Source organism: Jatropha curcas, chromosome 4 (genome assembly GCF_041381405.1).
Source record: "Jatropha curcas cultivar XTBG-Jc1 chromosome 4, XTBG_Jcur_1.0, whole genome shotgun sequence".
Lineage (NCBI taxonomy): Eukaryota > Viridiplantae > Streptophyta > Magnoliopsida > Malpighiales > Euphorbiaceae > Jatropha > Jatropha curcas.
This window is the reverse complement of record NC_143154.1, coordinates 1,461,293-1,477,408: the sequence shown is the minus strand read 5'-3', so window position 1 is coordinate 1,477,408 and position 16,116 is coordinate 1,461,293. Positions and strand designations below refer to the sequence as shown.

The window sequence follows — 16,116 nt, the reverse complement described above, 5'->3', positions numbered from 1 at the left end:
AAACTCTCTATCAATTATATTATAGAAATAGTTTTCTTAAAATAAAAGGTAAAATAATATTTTAGCATCGTGCCATATCAGTATTCTAATATTCTATAAGGCTGCATTTGGTTCAATGTAATTAGACATGGCCACGGTTCCGGAACCGCCGATTTCGGTTCCAAAAAATTTGGAATTGAAACCGAACCGAAAATTGACGGTTCCGGTTCCAGTTCCTTAACGGTTCCAAAACCGACGGTTCCGGCCGGTTCTCCGACCGGTTTTCCAGCGAATCACATAAATGTAAAATAAAAAAGTAGAGAATATTTTTCTTCAAAATTTAAAATTTAAAAATGCTTGAATTTAATTTATTTTTTTTAAAAAAAACTTGATCTTAATTTATTTAAAAAAAAGGTCTTCAACTAAATTTATTTATTGTTTAAAAAGGCTAAAACTTAATTTTTTTTTAAAAAAAAAAGGGTTTGAACTTAATTTATTTTTAAAAAATTAAGTTGCCTACGTATTCTCTTGGAGTTTAGAAGAATCAAAGCTCACGTAATTCTTACTTACTTTATACTAATTTCACCCATTTTACCTTAGTCGCTATTGCCACTACCGGTTGATGTTCCCGTTAAGGACCCATCGTAAAAATCATAGGAATCTTCATTTTCTTTAGTATATTCTTGTGCTCTTAGTTCGGCCTTGCTCCAATCATCCACGTATGATTGTGCTTCTAGTGAATCAGATGTGATACAAAATTTTGAACAATATATAATATAATTATAGATTTAATAAAATGAAAATTGTTAATGATGAAAGTTTTATACTAATTAAATTTTTGGTCATCAATCTTCTTTTCAATTTTGAATTTATTCAAATTTTAGAAAAAAAAGCAAAATATGAAAAACTATAGTAGATATTTTTAGGCATGGCCGGTTCCGGTTCACTGAACCGCTGGTTCAAGATGTTTAAAATTTTGAACCGGAACCGACCCTTGAACCTCCGGTTCCGGCACGGTTCAGTACAGTTCCGGCGAATCGACGGTTCAAATTACGGTTCCGATTCGGTTCCGGCATTACGCAAATTTTTAAAAAAATAATAAAATTTTGATTTCGAATTCCTGAATAAATAATAATTTTAAAATGTTTAAATTTTATTAACTAAATGAATTATTATAAATTTTAAAAGAAAAACTTCTATTAACTAACTTAGAACTATTATTACATTAAATTTACAATTTTTGCTAATTTACTAATATAAAAAACTATAAATGGAATATCAAATTAATGGAATGAGTTGGAAATTATTATTTTCAAATACTAAGAAAATTATTTAAAAAATCAAATGAAGTAAATTTATGAATGGAAAAATTTGAGATTAGAGAAAGCATTTGGAATTGGATGTAAGAAAATAAAAAATAAATAATAGATAATTCTAATATTAAGGAAAATAAAACAATAAAAAAATAATGAACTATGGAAATTTGAGAGAATTTTGATTGAGAATAAGAGAAAAGTTAGGATATAATTGATTGTGAAATAAAAAATCATCAACTCATCATATTTATAAATGTTTCTCATTTATTAGTTTTCTAAATTGTCCCTTATAACAGAAAAATAACAGTTATATTTTTGGATAATTCAGTAAATTACAGTAAATAAATAAATGATTAAAAATGAATAAAATTTATTTACCAAAAATAAAAAAATTAAATGCCACCTCAAACTAGCCGTTTGAACCTTTTTTTTTTTACACATAATTTTTTTCTTTTTACAAATGAACATAGTTCAAACGGCTAGTTTGAACCTTTTTTTTCTACCAATTAAGTCAAATGATTTAATGATGTTGTTTTTTTCACTACTTTTTAGAAATTATGTATCATTGTGTTTTTCTTTTCACCATAAATCAAATCAACTATATAAATTTTTTTGTTAAAAATTTTAAGCAACAAATAATTTTGTTTGTGAATCCGGTTCGAACCGGACCGAAATCGCCAGTTAACCGCCGGTTCAGATTTATTTTTTAACATTCAAATGAACCTTAACCGGTCCTTGAACTGCCGGTTCCAGTTCAAAATTTTGAACAGCCGATTTCGGTCCGGTTTCAATTCGTTTACAGTACGATTCAGTTCCGGTTAAAACCAAACCGGTGGCCATGCCTAGATATTTTATTTAATTCTTTCTTACAAATAAATTAAAATTACAATGAGGATCATTATTGTTATATAATAAAAAAAACTATAGAAATAGAAAGGAAATAAGATGAGACCAGGATCAGTCAACGGGTTTAGCAATGAGACCTACGCGATAGCCGACGCGCCACCACAACTTGACGTTTGCTTTCTCCTTTTCTTTGTTGACGTTTATCTGAACCGGAATTTCAAACCAATTGGAAAAACCGGCGGTTCCAACTGGTTCCGGCTGGTTCTTGGAACCGCTAGTTCATGGTTTCAAAAATGGTGGAACCGGAATCAAACCGTAGGCCACCGGTTCCGATTCCAGTTCCGCCCGGTTCTAGTTCGGACAGGTTTCAAACCAGCGGTTTCGGTCCTAAAAACCGGATTTTGGCCATGTCTAAATGTAATCAACTATATAATAAAATAAATATTACATTACTAATTGATTATAATGTTTTGATGAATTTTTTTATTACCCATATTGTAATTATCATTCCATTATAATTTCTACCGAATGCTAATCAAACTCAACCTCAAACTCTTCTGTTTATTATCATTCCACCACCACCATCACCTTAACTACCACTCCACCACCATCTTTTCGTTTAGCTAATTGTTAAAAAAATAATAAACACTATTAAAAGAATTAATATTATTTCACAGTAGGATAAGATTAAGAAATGTTACTTTATTTGTTAGGAATGAATATCAAGCATAATCACATAACAAATTCGAATCAATTATTTTTGTCTTTTTGTTTAACAGAAAAAAACAAATTACCACTGTTTTAAAAAGAATACTTGTTTTGTAATTTGTGTTACTTCAACTTTTTCTTTCTTTTTTTATTTTTTATTTTTTTCTCCCAACACCAATGGTAATTTGGGTTCAATGGTCACGTTACCCTATTCAGGCTTTCAATAAATTTGTAAAGAGACTCTTGGAGTCAAATTCTACAAGAGTGGAATATTAATGGAACTTCACTTTTTTCAATCATTTATGCTTTTGAGTCAGAAATGTTACACAATAATTAAGACTTTCCCTGAATAATTGAATATAATTTAACTCTAACTCTATTCATAATACTTATCACAATAAATTTTTCATATCTCTTAAAAAAATTATTAAATTTGTCTAAGTTATAATAAATTATTGAGTAAATTGATTATATTATTTTAATTTAATATATCTAAACAATGAATAATTATTGGCCATATACAAAGGTGAACATATAAAAAAGTTTATTACTCTTGAAATCTTGAAACCGCAAATGTGAAGTATTTTAGAACAAATTATTTTCTTAAATGCGATAAATATAAATATTGTGGAGAGTAGGTAATATAAATCAACAACATTTTTACTATTGTTTTAGAAAGTCATTTTATTTAAATGATTCATCCAATTAATATTGCGCAGCACATGGTAGATAGAATTCTAATCTGTTGTTGATTAAATTAAGTTTTGAAATTTTTTCTGTATAAATTATCAATTGATTTGTATTTATATTATATTTAGATTTAATTAAATTTCAAAACAAATTAATAGTAAACTTATTTTTTAAATTAATATTTTTTATCATTTGTTTGTTTATAGTTGTTTAAAATAATAAATATTATTTAAAAATTTTTTTTTTTCCAAATAAATATTTCATTATCATTTTACTTATAATTAACAAGAAAAGAAATAATGGCTTTGAGAGCAAGCATGGCATTACTTTAGCATCGCCTAAATTTTGTATTTTACATCCAATAAATTGTTTTTAAGAATTGCCATTATTATTATTATAAAAAGGAAGGGAAAAAGAAAAAGACTCAAAGTGATTCTTATCTCCTATGCTCAAAAGAAAAGGACTTGAATGTTCATTTGTTTTGTATTGCGTGTCATCGTGGCCTTAATTTAGAGCTTGTTGTTGGAAAATGAAAGGCACGATGCTTTGGTCTTTCCGTTTCTTTATTTTTTTTTTCTTTTTATTAGTAATATTTCTAATACATCATTTATACTAACTCGGGAATAGATTAAAGGAAAAAAAAAAATTGTTCCCTAAATAATAGCCAAAATTAATTAATATATAATGCATTATATTTTTCAGTTGGATATATATATATTATTTATTATTTTAATATGTTATATAAATAAAAATATTAATTAATTTTGTATAATAATATATAGTTGTTTATTATTTCTAAATTATTATAAATAAAATTATTACATAATATTGTTAGTTAGTTTTCAAATAATGCAATTTAAACTTACATTGAAAAGCATATATGCTATCAAATACTAATTTTCTATCTTTTTTATTTTGTATAAAAGCTTAAAAGAACTCTTTCTATATGATTCATATTCTATTTATCATTTTAAGTTTTTATATTTTTTATGTTCTGAATTTGTCTTTCTATTGTTCATTGCGTTTTTAAATAAAAGTTTCTTTTTTTTTTTTTTCCATTTTGAAGTCATTGTAAAAGATAAATTTTGTATCTTTATTTGATTTTTACACTCTACATTATTTAGAAATTATGTTATTTCACTTTTATTGCATAATATATTCTTTAGATTAAATTAATAATTACTATTTCCGTTCGATAATACTCTTCACATTTGAAAAAATAGTTTATTTTAAAATACTTGTTACATTTGTAGTTTTAAGGAATAATAAATTTTTTTTTCATGTTTACCTTTTGTATATGACCAATAATTATTACTTTAATTTTTGAATTTTTTTGAAAAATTAAAATTAAAGATAATAAAATTAATTTACTTAATAATTTATTACAACTTAAATAAATTTAATAATTTTTTAAGGAACATAAAATTTTAAATGTAACAAATATAATGAAATATAATAATTTATTTCTTTTAAAAACAATTTAATTTATTATTTTTATATATTGCTTCGAGAATTTACTAAGTTGAGTTTGAGGGTGTCATCATGCTTCGAGTAAATGCGTACTGAATGAAGGATGATGTGTACGAAGAAATAAATGAGAAATATATATTAATTTAAGACTAAAAGAAGGACAATAATGTAAAGAGATAATTATATTACAGGGCGCACATATATATATATATATATATATATATATATATATATATATATATATATATATATATATATCTATATATATGTTCCACATCATTCAATCGTTGTTTTTTTTTTTTAATTTATGGCAACTAACAGGACACTCAACTTTGTGGATAATCTATTACATATTTAAAGTTATAAATTTTGAGAACATTGCATATATTTTCATAGTAATAACAATAATTTTTAAAGTTAGATATTTTACATACAAAAATATTAATTTGATATATAGTTAACATAATTTTTAGAATAACAATTTTTATAATATTTAGTTACGTAATAAGTGTTTAATAAATATAATTTTATAAATTAAAATATTTAAAAGATAAAAATAAAAGTTAAAATTGCTTTAAAATTAAAGTAATAAAGATAAATTTACGTATTCCATTTTTATTGATAGTTAAATATTTTAAAAAATTAAAAGATAATAAAACTTGACCTTGACTTAGTTTGCTTTTGTTTTTTTTTTTTTTACCCCCTACCGGAGTCTATTTGGTTGATAAGGATGAAAGTTCCTTTCTTTTTGGTTGATAAGGATCAAAGTTTCTTTCTTTTAGCATATACGGGGACCAAAGAGGACTTGCCATTGACACTTTGAGGCTGTATAAATTTAGGAGTAACAGAAAGAGCCATCCAAAGAAGAAACAATGTGTAGTAAACTTTCAGTGAGGGCTTTACTTATTCCCATTCTTACTTTCCTTCTTCAATGGCAACTTGTTCATGGAGCTGATAAACCTTATATTGCTAGAAACCAAACTCTGCCTTGTGACAGAAACCAAAATCTGCCTTGTGACGAGTGTAAGCTTCCATACCCACATTTAACTCTCTTTTCTTTCAAGAATCAATGCTAATCTTTTTTTGTTTCCTCCTTTCTGTTCAAATTGAAGAATATGAAATCACTGTTTGACTTTTCGTGGGTTTGATGTAAATTTTTTTGTAACATTTGACAGTGGATGCTCTTACAATTGTCTTAAGCGGTTTAGGCGTCACAAAATTCAGTGATTCACACTGTCAAAATAGCAGCAACCTGGTGGCTGGTGCTGAAATAAGGTGTAATTGCAGTTTCAAGGACAAGGATGGCAATTTCACTTGCCATATAACCGAAATGTATGTATGTATGTCGCCTAATGATGAACTTGATCTAGAATTTTGGTAAATTATTCTTGTGCCTCCTGAACTTTGCGAGGATTCAACGACTCTATACTTTCACATTTTAGTAATAATTATAGTCTAGCCAAAATGAAATATCTTTGTACATATCCATATTTTCATATTTCAGTAATAATTATAGCTTTCACCGAAATAAAATATCTTTGCATATGTTGAATGATGACATTATACTTTCATATTTCATTTTGGCGACAGAAATAAAAGGAGTAGCTCGCTGAGTGGTTATATAAATGATGCAATAAGTGGGCTTCAACACTTGCAAATTCTGTAAACTCCCATCTTATCTCTTTTTATAAATATAGCAAATAGCATGACACTAATTCTCTATTGTTTGATTAAAATTCAGGGATCTTTCCTCCAATCAGCTGACTGGATCCCTACCACTAAGCATGGGATATTTAACTAGTTTGACAGACCTGTAAGTATAATCAACTTGCAAATTCTTTAATCTTGACATGAATAGTTTAATTGTCTTCAACAAAATACATTCAGTTGAAACAACCAAATATGGATGATGCAATAAGTGGGCTTCAACACTTGCAAATTCTGCTCCCATCTCATCTCTTTTTATAAATATAGCAAACAGTATGACACTAATTCTCTATTGTTTGATTAAAATTCAGGGATCTTTCCTCCAATCAGTTGACTGGATCTCTACCACAAAGCATGGGAAATTTAACTAGTTTGACAGACCTGTAAGTATAATCAACTTGCAGATTCTTTAATCTTGACATAAATAGTTTAATTGTCTTCAACAAAATACATTCAGTATTAGTTTACTACTGAAACAACCAAATATGGATTATGCAATAAGTGAGCTTCAACACTTGAAAATTCTGTAAACTCCCATCTCATTTCTTTTCGTAAATATAGCAAACAGTATGACACTATTCTCTATTGTTTGATTAAAATTCAGGTATCTTTCCTCCAATCAGCTGACTGGATCCCTACCACAAAGCATGGGAAATTTAACTAGTTTGACATACCTGTAAGTATAATCAACTTGCAAATTCTTTAATCTTGACACGAATAGTTTAATTGTCTTCAACAAAATACATTCAGTATTACTTTACTACTGAAACAACCAAATATGCCATTTGTGATTCTATTTGATCAGCAATCTAGCGAACAATCAGCTTGAAGGTACTATTCCCAGCAGCTTTCAAGCTTTAAATTCACTTAAGTATTTGTAAGTTAATCAATTACGTAACGTCTCTGATTTTATTTTAATTGTGTGATTATATATATTAAGTTCAGTTTTGTGCAATTAGGGATCTTTCACTCAATTTCTTGAATGGTCCAATGACTGGATTGGGCAATCTGCAAAATTTGATTCAAATGTGAGTACTTCCCTTATTGCCTATAGAATTATTTCAGTACATCAAATGAATTTGAGCTTATAACTGCTGTTGAAAAACTCCATGCAACAGGTATTTGGAGTTCAACTTCCTGAATCAATCCATACCTAAATCATTTGGTAACCTCTTATCGCTGGAGACATTGTAAGTCATTTAAGGTTTTTTTGCATGAAAATTAAAAAAATAATTAATTCTCCTAAATTATAACTAAATCAAAGATAATTTGATCATATTATCATTTATCTCAAATCAAGAGTAAATGAGTAACGGTGATTATTGTATATAATGTAAATATGAGTAATATTAGAAATTCATCATTTATTACTCGTTAAAAATGCTCAAAACAACTTATACTTTGAAACAAAATAATTACCCAAAAACGATTTATATTTAGGATGAACGGGTAATATTACGTACTTACAATTTCAATAATATAAACATTGTGGCTTTACAGGAATCTTGACAGTAACATGTTATCCGGCCCAATTCCTGATGAACTGGGGAACCTCACTCAACTTGATTTTCTGTATGAAGTCATTTAATTTAATTTAATTTATTTATTTATATATCCTTATGTATGAATTTATTTATATGTTATAGACTATATGCTGTATACTAAAAAAAATAATAATAATAATAATAAAAAAAACAGGTCTGCGCATGACAATGAACTCACGGGTCCACTTCCTGAAGCACTTGGAAAATTGAACAATATTACAAGTTTGTAAGTTTCATTTAATTTTATTTATTTTTCGTCTTTTTTTTTTATTATGAAAAGGTATATTTTTCTTCTTATTAACTAATTCTAAATGTTATTAAAAACGAAACTGTAAGAGGTAATTTTTTAATATAGGAATTTGCTATAGGCTTTTTAATTATTAAATTAGTCAAATTGATTACTAACTCAGTTTCATGATACTTGTCATATCTGTAGGTTTCAAAGGGTAATAAATATTTTTTTTATATTTACCCTTTCTTTGTATATGAATAATAATTATTACTTTAATTTAATGGTTTTTTAGATATTTAGTATTAAATTAAGGGTAATATAGTTAATTTACTTAATAATTTATTGTAATTTAGACAAATTTAATGATTTTCTTAAAATACGTGAAATTCTAAATGTGACAATTATTATGAAACAGAGATATTATCCACTGAATTTACAAATTACTTTTTTAATGTATTATAGCTACTCTTTAACTAAAACTTTATGATTGCAGCGGCTTGAATTCCAACAATCTTACTGGTAAAATTCCACAAAGTTATTCCCAGCTGACTGGACTTCAAAGCTTGTAAGTCATTCCTATCATTATTATTTGGTTTTTTATGCAATAAATCGCATAAATAATTGTTTATTACTTTCTTTATTTTATTTTTTAAAGTCAGAATTCAAAAAGAAATTTTGTATTTTTAAGGAATTTCTTGATGTGAATTTGTAAATATATTTCAAGTTCCCAAATTGATCAATGCAATGCAGTGCTGTAGCTGGAAATTATTTGTCTGGCCCTATACACGATTACATTGCAAACTGGAAGTACCTGACTTTTCTGTAAGATTTCTTAAGAATTTATTTTGATACAAATAAAAGTTCTTTAAAATTTTAGGAAATAATATGTTTATTTTTTTTTGTAATTTTACTATTAAAACTAAAAATTAAAGAATTAGAATGTTGTTTGTACCATTACAAACTTGTCAGGTATCTTCTGGGAAATAATTTTGAAGGGAATCTACCAGAAGGGATTTTCAAGCTTCCGCATCTTGAGGAATTGTATGTGCAGTTAAATGACAATTATTTTTCTAATTTCATTTCAAGTAACAGTTGAAGCGCTGTCGTTTTCTAGTTAAAGCTTTCTAAGAAGTGGTTCAATGATTTCAGGTGGGTTAGTGGCTTAACGAATCCTGGTTTTACTTTCCCCAGACAAGCGGACTTGATGACGAACATATATTCTTTGTGAGTATTTCTGTCTACATATATTGTCCCAATGTATTAAAAACATATTAAATTTTGCATTTTGTTACAATTGGTCTAAAATTCGTGAATGACATGGTCAACTTTTTTTTTTTTTTTCAAGGAATGTTATTTTTATCGTTAAGTGAAGAATTAAACAATAATGTAATACTGACTCTGTCCCAAAAAGATTTTCACCTTTCCTTTTTAGTTTGTCCCAACATATAGTCTACTTTTCTTTTTTTTTTTTACATTATAGTTAATTCTTAAATTATCTATTATACCCTCGTTAAATTTTATCTTATTTTCAATAACCCTCATTAATTCTTACTTATCATTCCAATATAATAATTGCTCATGTGTTGTTTAAGATAAGTATAATAGGAAAGTTATAGAATAAAATTGTCATTTTCTTCTTAATGTATGTGAAAATAGAAAGTGAACTATCTTTTTTAAATGGATAGAGTAGTAAAAAAGTGGGAGTAAATAGTAATATTATACTAAATGCGAATGACTAAATAATTAAATTTATGAAATATTTAAAAATTCAAAAGTTTATAAAAATGCAAAATACAAATAGCTCATCAAGGAGATCTATACATGCAGGGTGCTGAGGAATTGCTCAATCAATGGCACAATTCCTTCTTATATTGCTAAATGGCCTGAATTGACGCATCTGTAAGTATTATTCTAATCAGTGTTCTTGTTTTATTAGGGAATCCAAATTTTTTATTTAGTTAAGGAAATAATATATTGCTAAATGGTCTAAAAATGACAGAATTGTAACTGCTATTTAACTGTAACTTCTTTCCCTACAATTTTTAATCTATTCTTTAAATTCCTAACTGTACTATTTTCCCATGTTCAACTAGTAGAATCCATTTTCTACAGATATGAAAAATAGACAAAATTTCTATTGAAAATAACAAATCAAAGAATTAAAAAAAACCAATCTCGATTTGAAATCTCCAATTGAGTTGATAGGGCAAAATGAATTTTTATTTCTATTAAATTTCTTCATTCTATTAGAAAGGATTTGCACATTTTTTTGCATAACTATCTAGATAACAAAATTTTATAAGTAAAATCACCATAACGGTGACAATGATAAATCAGAAACAGTAAAAAAACAATCTGATTTAAGAGCAAAATCCCAAGATATTAGCAATAATCATCTTAACATATAGGCAATAATAACCAAGATCTATGTCAAAGGACAGAATACCAGGATTATTCAGGAAAAAAAAGAAATAAAAGGAAAACTGGACCAGTGAGAACTGGTCGTTGGCCGTTCATGAAAGAAAAAAAAAAAAAAAAAAGGACTTTTAGATTTTCAAGAGAGAGGCTTTATGTAAAAAAACGTAACCGTCTATTATTTCTAATTTTAATTTTAGTGAAAGCAAGTTTTATTTAATTAATGTTTGATGTTTCCTTCTTGCAGTGATTTGAGTTTCAACAACTTAACTGGTGAGATCCAAGAGTTTGGTACAGGAACGAAGCATGTGAAAATGTGAGATATTTTCTCTCCTAATATTGTTTAATCACAATCAATCATGCAAATGAATAATTTACATTGTGTATATAAATTCCATATGATAGATAATAATTAAATTACTATACACAATTTATATAGTAATTATCATATTATTCTTTTTTTTTTCATTACAATAATATTCAAAGTTGAAATATGTCTAATGGGTTCAATTTTTTTTTCTTTTATGTTAGATTTTTATCAAGAAATAAGTTTAATGGGAAATTTCCTCAGTGGATCATTAAGCAATCTTATGGAATACTTGAACTGTAAGTACATAAAAACATATATATATATACACACACGCACAGCTGAATCTTAATTTATTGAATTTGGGCTATTCAAGAATATACTCGATAGCATGTCTCGGTATGAATCGGCATTAAGGTGTTCTTAGCCACATTCATGTCCAATTAATTGTCTTTGTTCATTGGGGAATATATGATGTAATTCTTGACTTTGATAAATAAATATTGTGACATTTTGAATTTTAAAATAGGGTTCATCTCAATTTCACTTTTTATAATGATTAAATACCCTCTCACACTAGCAACAGTAATTTTATGGTTTTTTTTTATATGTAAATACTAATTTGATACGTGGTTAATATAATCAATGGAATAATAATTTTTACATTTTTTAATTATTTAATAAAATATTTAATCGATCTAATTTTATAAGTTGAGCTATTCAATAAATAAAATTAAAGTGTTTAATACGTGCATTTTTATAGGTCGAAGTGTATAATGCATTGAAATAAAAATTAACACAGTAATTTGATCTTTATATATATTTATGTGTGGAGTTAGCAAATAATTCCATTTTGTCTTGCAGCGATGTTTCATACAATGATTTCACAAATATGCCAAAGCATGAAAATGGAATGCTTCAATCTTCGTCAAATACGATTATCATGTAAGAGATATATTGGAAACATATTTCACATTATCTGTTGTTTGAAAGCATTGTAAATTGTTTCAAAACTCACCTTGCTTTTTTGCTTACTACTTGCATATTGTTGATGGATATTCAGTGAGCCAACGAGGTATGCTTGCTTTTACATCTTTAATTTTATGTAATGAATCTTGAATTATATGTTTATTAATTACAATTTACATGTTTATTTATCTTTCAGAGAGTACATATATCAGAAAGGGAAAAAATGTCCTAAAAAGAGTAAGTTTACCATCCACAACTTATAAAATTTAGTGGGTATTTTTTTCATGTATTAAGAAAATATTTAACTGCTTGTAGAAATAAAAAAATAATAGTAATAAATAAATGATTAAGATTGTGTTCGATCCATAACTGTAAATAGCTGATGAAACGCTAAACGCCGTAGCTTTTGCTCTTACCAAAGTTACTCAAACAGTTAAACGTTACTAAAATAGACAGTTTTAAATAGCTGATGAAACACTAAACGCAGTAGCTTTTGCTCTTACCAAAGTTGCCGTAGCTTTTGCTCTTACCAAAGTTACTCAAACAGTTAAATGTTACTAAAATAGCCAATAGCTATTAAAACAGCTAATTTTGCTAAATAGACTCTAAATAAAAACTTTTAAATATAGAGATTACTAATAAATGTTTGTTGCAGCTCACTCCCTGTCAATAAACTGTGGTGGTGACCACGTGGATTTTGACAAGCAAAGTTATGAAAATGATACTGCAATATCAAACTTTTATGAAAGTCCTGATGGAAATTGGGCTTATAGCGTTTCTGGAGGCGCCATCACTCCAACCACCAGAGAGAACTTAACATGTGGAGTTTCCGTTCCTGAGGGAGACCTATACGTCAATGCTCGTGTTGCTCCTATCTTCCTTACCTATTATGCCTTCTGCTTGCGTAAAGGCAAATACAATATCAAACTTTTTTTTGCTGAAACTTCATTTTCCAAAAAGGAAGATTATAGTATTCTGAAGAAACGCATTTTTGAGGTACATATTCAGGTAATTTGCCTAATTGTTTCTAAAGGGGATTCTTTTTATTGGTTAGAACTTGTTATAATGCTCTTGTGACGATTGAAACTAATTTTTGAGTTCTTGATTTTAATTACAGGGAAAGAAAGTATTACAGGATTTCAACATACAGAAAGAGGCTGAAGGAGCTAAGTATAAGACCATTATGAAAAGTTTCACGGCTATAATACCTGACCACGAACCATTGCAGATAGACTTCTTCTGGGCTGGTAGGGGATCTCTAGATGATAATGGACCTCTCGTTTCAGCTATTTCCATAACGCGTGGTATAATGTTGAACATTTTATTGCTTCAGTGTGTGATCGAACATTTTAATTTTTTTCACTTCATAATGACTACTGCATTTTGGGTTTTGAAGCTCCAAGAAAATTAAAAGCTTGGGAAATAGTTGCAATTGCGGCAGCTTGCGTCCTTTTTCTGTTCCTTTTGTTAGCTTTCCTGTGGAGAATGGGATGGATAGGAGACAGAGAGTTGCACAGTAAGAGCATCCATCCCCTAATAATATTTATAAACACACACACATACACTGTAACTTCTTTGATTTGATGTTTGAAATTGGAACACAGAAACACGTATAAACCTTTCGGAAGAACAGGCTTACAGTGTTAAAGAAATAATTAATGCCACTCAAAAATTCAGCCCAAAAACAAAGATTGGCAAGGATGGTCGTTTTGGAATAGTCTACAAGGTTGAAATCTTTTATCTTGTTATTTTCTTGGCGTTAATTATAGTTCATTATGTTTTTCTCCTTCCACTGCTCTGTTTGCAGGCTATACTGCCAAATTTGACAGTAGCAGTGAAGAAGCTTTTTCCAAAATCAAAGGCAGCTGCTGAAATAAGAGCAGAAGTTTTTGCATTGTCTAATTTAGGAGATCAGAATCTTGTTAAATTACTGGGTTCTTATTCAAAAAGAGGCTTGCATTTGCTAATTTATGAATATATGGAAAACGGATCCCTTGAGGAAGTCTTATTTGGTACGTTATTTTCTTTTATCCCAGGAGCTCACTGATCTTATATCCATTTTATAACTTATTAAGTATTTATATGCAGATGCTAATTGTTCGGCACAACTTAGTTGGGAAAAAAGATACAAAATTTGTGAACAAATAGCCCTAGGTTTGGAGTTTTTACATAAAAGGGAGCCGGCCGTAATCCATAGAAATATCAAGGCCAGTAATATTCTGCTTGATAGAGATTATAATGCTAAAATCTCAGACTTTGGATTGGCAAAGCTTTATGAGGAAGATGATCCATTTATGTTCACTAAAGATCCCGGAAGTACACTGTAAGTACTGAAACAACAAAAATTTCTTCACTATTGCTTTATAGACAACAACAAAAAAAAAGGGATAATTTGTTGATGTTACATGCAGGAAGTACATGGCACCTGAGTATGTATCTCACAATAACATAACAGTGAAAGTTGATGTGTATAGCTTTGGCCTTCTGCTACTTGAAATCATTAGTGGGAAAAAGATTGATGAAAACCTTGGAGATCCTGGCAATAGTATTTATCTTTTGGAAAAGGTAATGAATGCATATTTATTTTTCTTTATTTATTTAATTAGTTCTTTTATAAGGTGAACATACTTGAACGATGACACTTAGGCACTGTTTGCAACAGATTTTTAGATAGAGTAAGGTCTTAGTTTGGGTGTATTAGAGAAGTCTATTGGCTTGGGTTGGATTCTTGAATTAGTTAAACTTTTTCCCGGTTTTCTCTTTTCTAATAAAATTAAGAAATTTATTTGCCGATAAAAAAAACATAGCGTCAACAATAAATTTTTAGATAGCTTTTAGTGTTTTGATTAGTCGAAACAATAAACGCTATTATTTGCAGTATTCGGTAACATAGCGTTTGAATTAACTTTTAGATATTAAGGTACCATTTTATAAAAAGAAAGTTAATCCATGTAACGTTTACTTTTTAAAATTTTATGAAAAGACATCTAACAATTATCAAAACAGCTAATTTTATCGAAAAGATCCTTAGGTTAGATGTTATAGTATCAGTTAATTGTTTTATTAGCCGTTAGGTGTTCTATGAGCTGTTAGCTGTTAACTATTACATGTTAACTTTTTATATAATGGTTTAAATTAAAAGTGTTCGATAAAAACAGTGGTTTAATTAAATGTTTAATTTAAATTGACAAAAACAGATATTAAGTATTTAATTAGCTGACTTTTGGAGAAAAAACCAAGGAGTTTTAAACCAATTGATATAGCTCATCCAATGTTTAAAACCTATTATAATAGCTATTATTAAACAGTACAATTAATAGAAATAGAATTTTAATTTGGTCCAATCTGCTCAAAGGCCGAACAGGGCCTTAAACTCACTCGCAAAACTGTTTAAATGTAGGCCGACATGTGTCGCAAGCAAAAAACGTACGAACAATTAATTGATGAAACATTGAAAGAGCGTCCACCAGGGAGAGTATCATCAGCAATGCTTTATCAAGCCATTACCATCGTTGAGTTGGCAATGCTGTGCACCGATTGGCCTTCTAAACGACCCCCAATATCAGATGTAGTGAGCGTGCTTCAGGGTGAAAAAACCGTTAAGGATATGACTGATGTTTAATTTCACACTTGGAATTTAATTTTGGACTCTATTTTCATTTATTATTATGGTGGTGTTTTTTTTTTTTTTTTTTTTTTTTCTGTTTTATTGTATTCTTGTTATGTTTTTGGACAGTTTTATATGTATTGCAACCTTGTAAAAGAATGTAATGGTTTGATTAGATGGCCTATTTTGTGATACTGCTACTATTTACTAGTCTATCTATATTTTTATTTATTTTAATTCATAGAAAACCCAATGTTCAGAAGTAACCCAATGTTCGCTTGTCTACAATATTTATTTTAGATATGAAGCTTGATATGAATAATTCA

At 28.0% G+C, this 16,116-nt stretch overlaps 1 protein-coding gene across 1 annotated transcript; it reads left to right on the top strand.

Annotated features, from left to right (window-relative positions):
- The first annotated feature begins 5,813 nt into the window (after positions 1–5,813).
- Positions 5,814–15,984, top strand: LOC105647145 (putative LRR receptor-like serine/threonine-protein kinase At1g53420). The gene is made up of 29 exons (XM_089720397.1): positions 5,814–6,032; positions 6,185–6,341; positions 6,600–6,671; positions 6,751–6,822; positions 7,028–7,099; positions 7,321–7,392; positions 7,522–7,593; positions 7,676–7,744; positions 7,835–7,906; positions 8,217–8,288; positions 8,415–8,486; positions 8,986–9,057; positions 9,243–9,314; positions 9,462–9,533; positions 9,642–9,716; positions 10,320–10,391; positions 11,155–11,223; positions 11,439–11,513; positions 12,079–12,159; positions 12,278–12,289; positions 12,380–12,420; positions 12,839–13,191; positions 13,301–13,487; positions 13,580–13,699; positions 13,788–13,909; positions 13,991–14,195; positions 14,272–14,506; positions 14,595–14,748; positions 15,584–15,984. Exons 1-29 carry the CDS (start codon positions 5,882–5,884, stop codon positions 15,803–15,805), a joined length of 3,192 nt encoding a protein of 1,063 aa, XP_089576523.1. The 5' UTR covers positions 5,814–5,881; the 3' UTR covers positions 15,806–15,984.
- The last annotated feature ends 132 nt before the right edge of the window (positions 15,985–16,116 follow it).

Excerpts from the sequence above, each read along its gene's own strand:
- LOC105647145 (XM_089720397.1), top strand. The coding sequence starts at position 5,882 with ATGTGTAGTAAACTTTCAGTGAGGGCTTTACTTATTCCCATTCTTACT. Across the intron at positions 7,745-7,834 it reads CTGCAAAATTTGATTCAAAT|GTATTTGGAGTTCAACTTCC; the intron begins GTGAGTACTTCC and ends TCCATGCAACAG. Across the intron at positions 14,507-14,594 it reads AAAGATCCCGGAAGTACACT|GAAGTACATGGCACCTGAGT; the intron begins GTAAGTACTGAA and ends TGTTACATGCAG.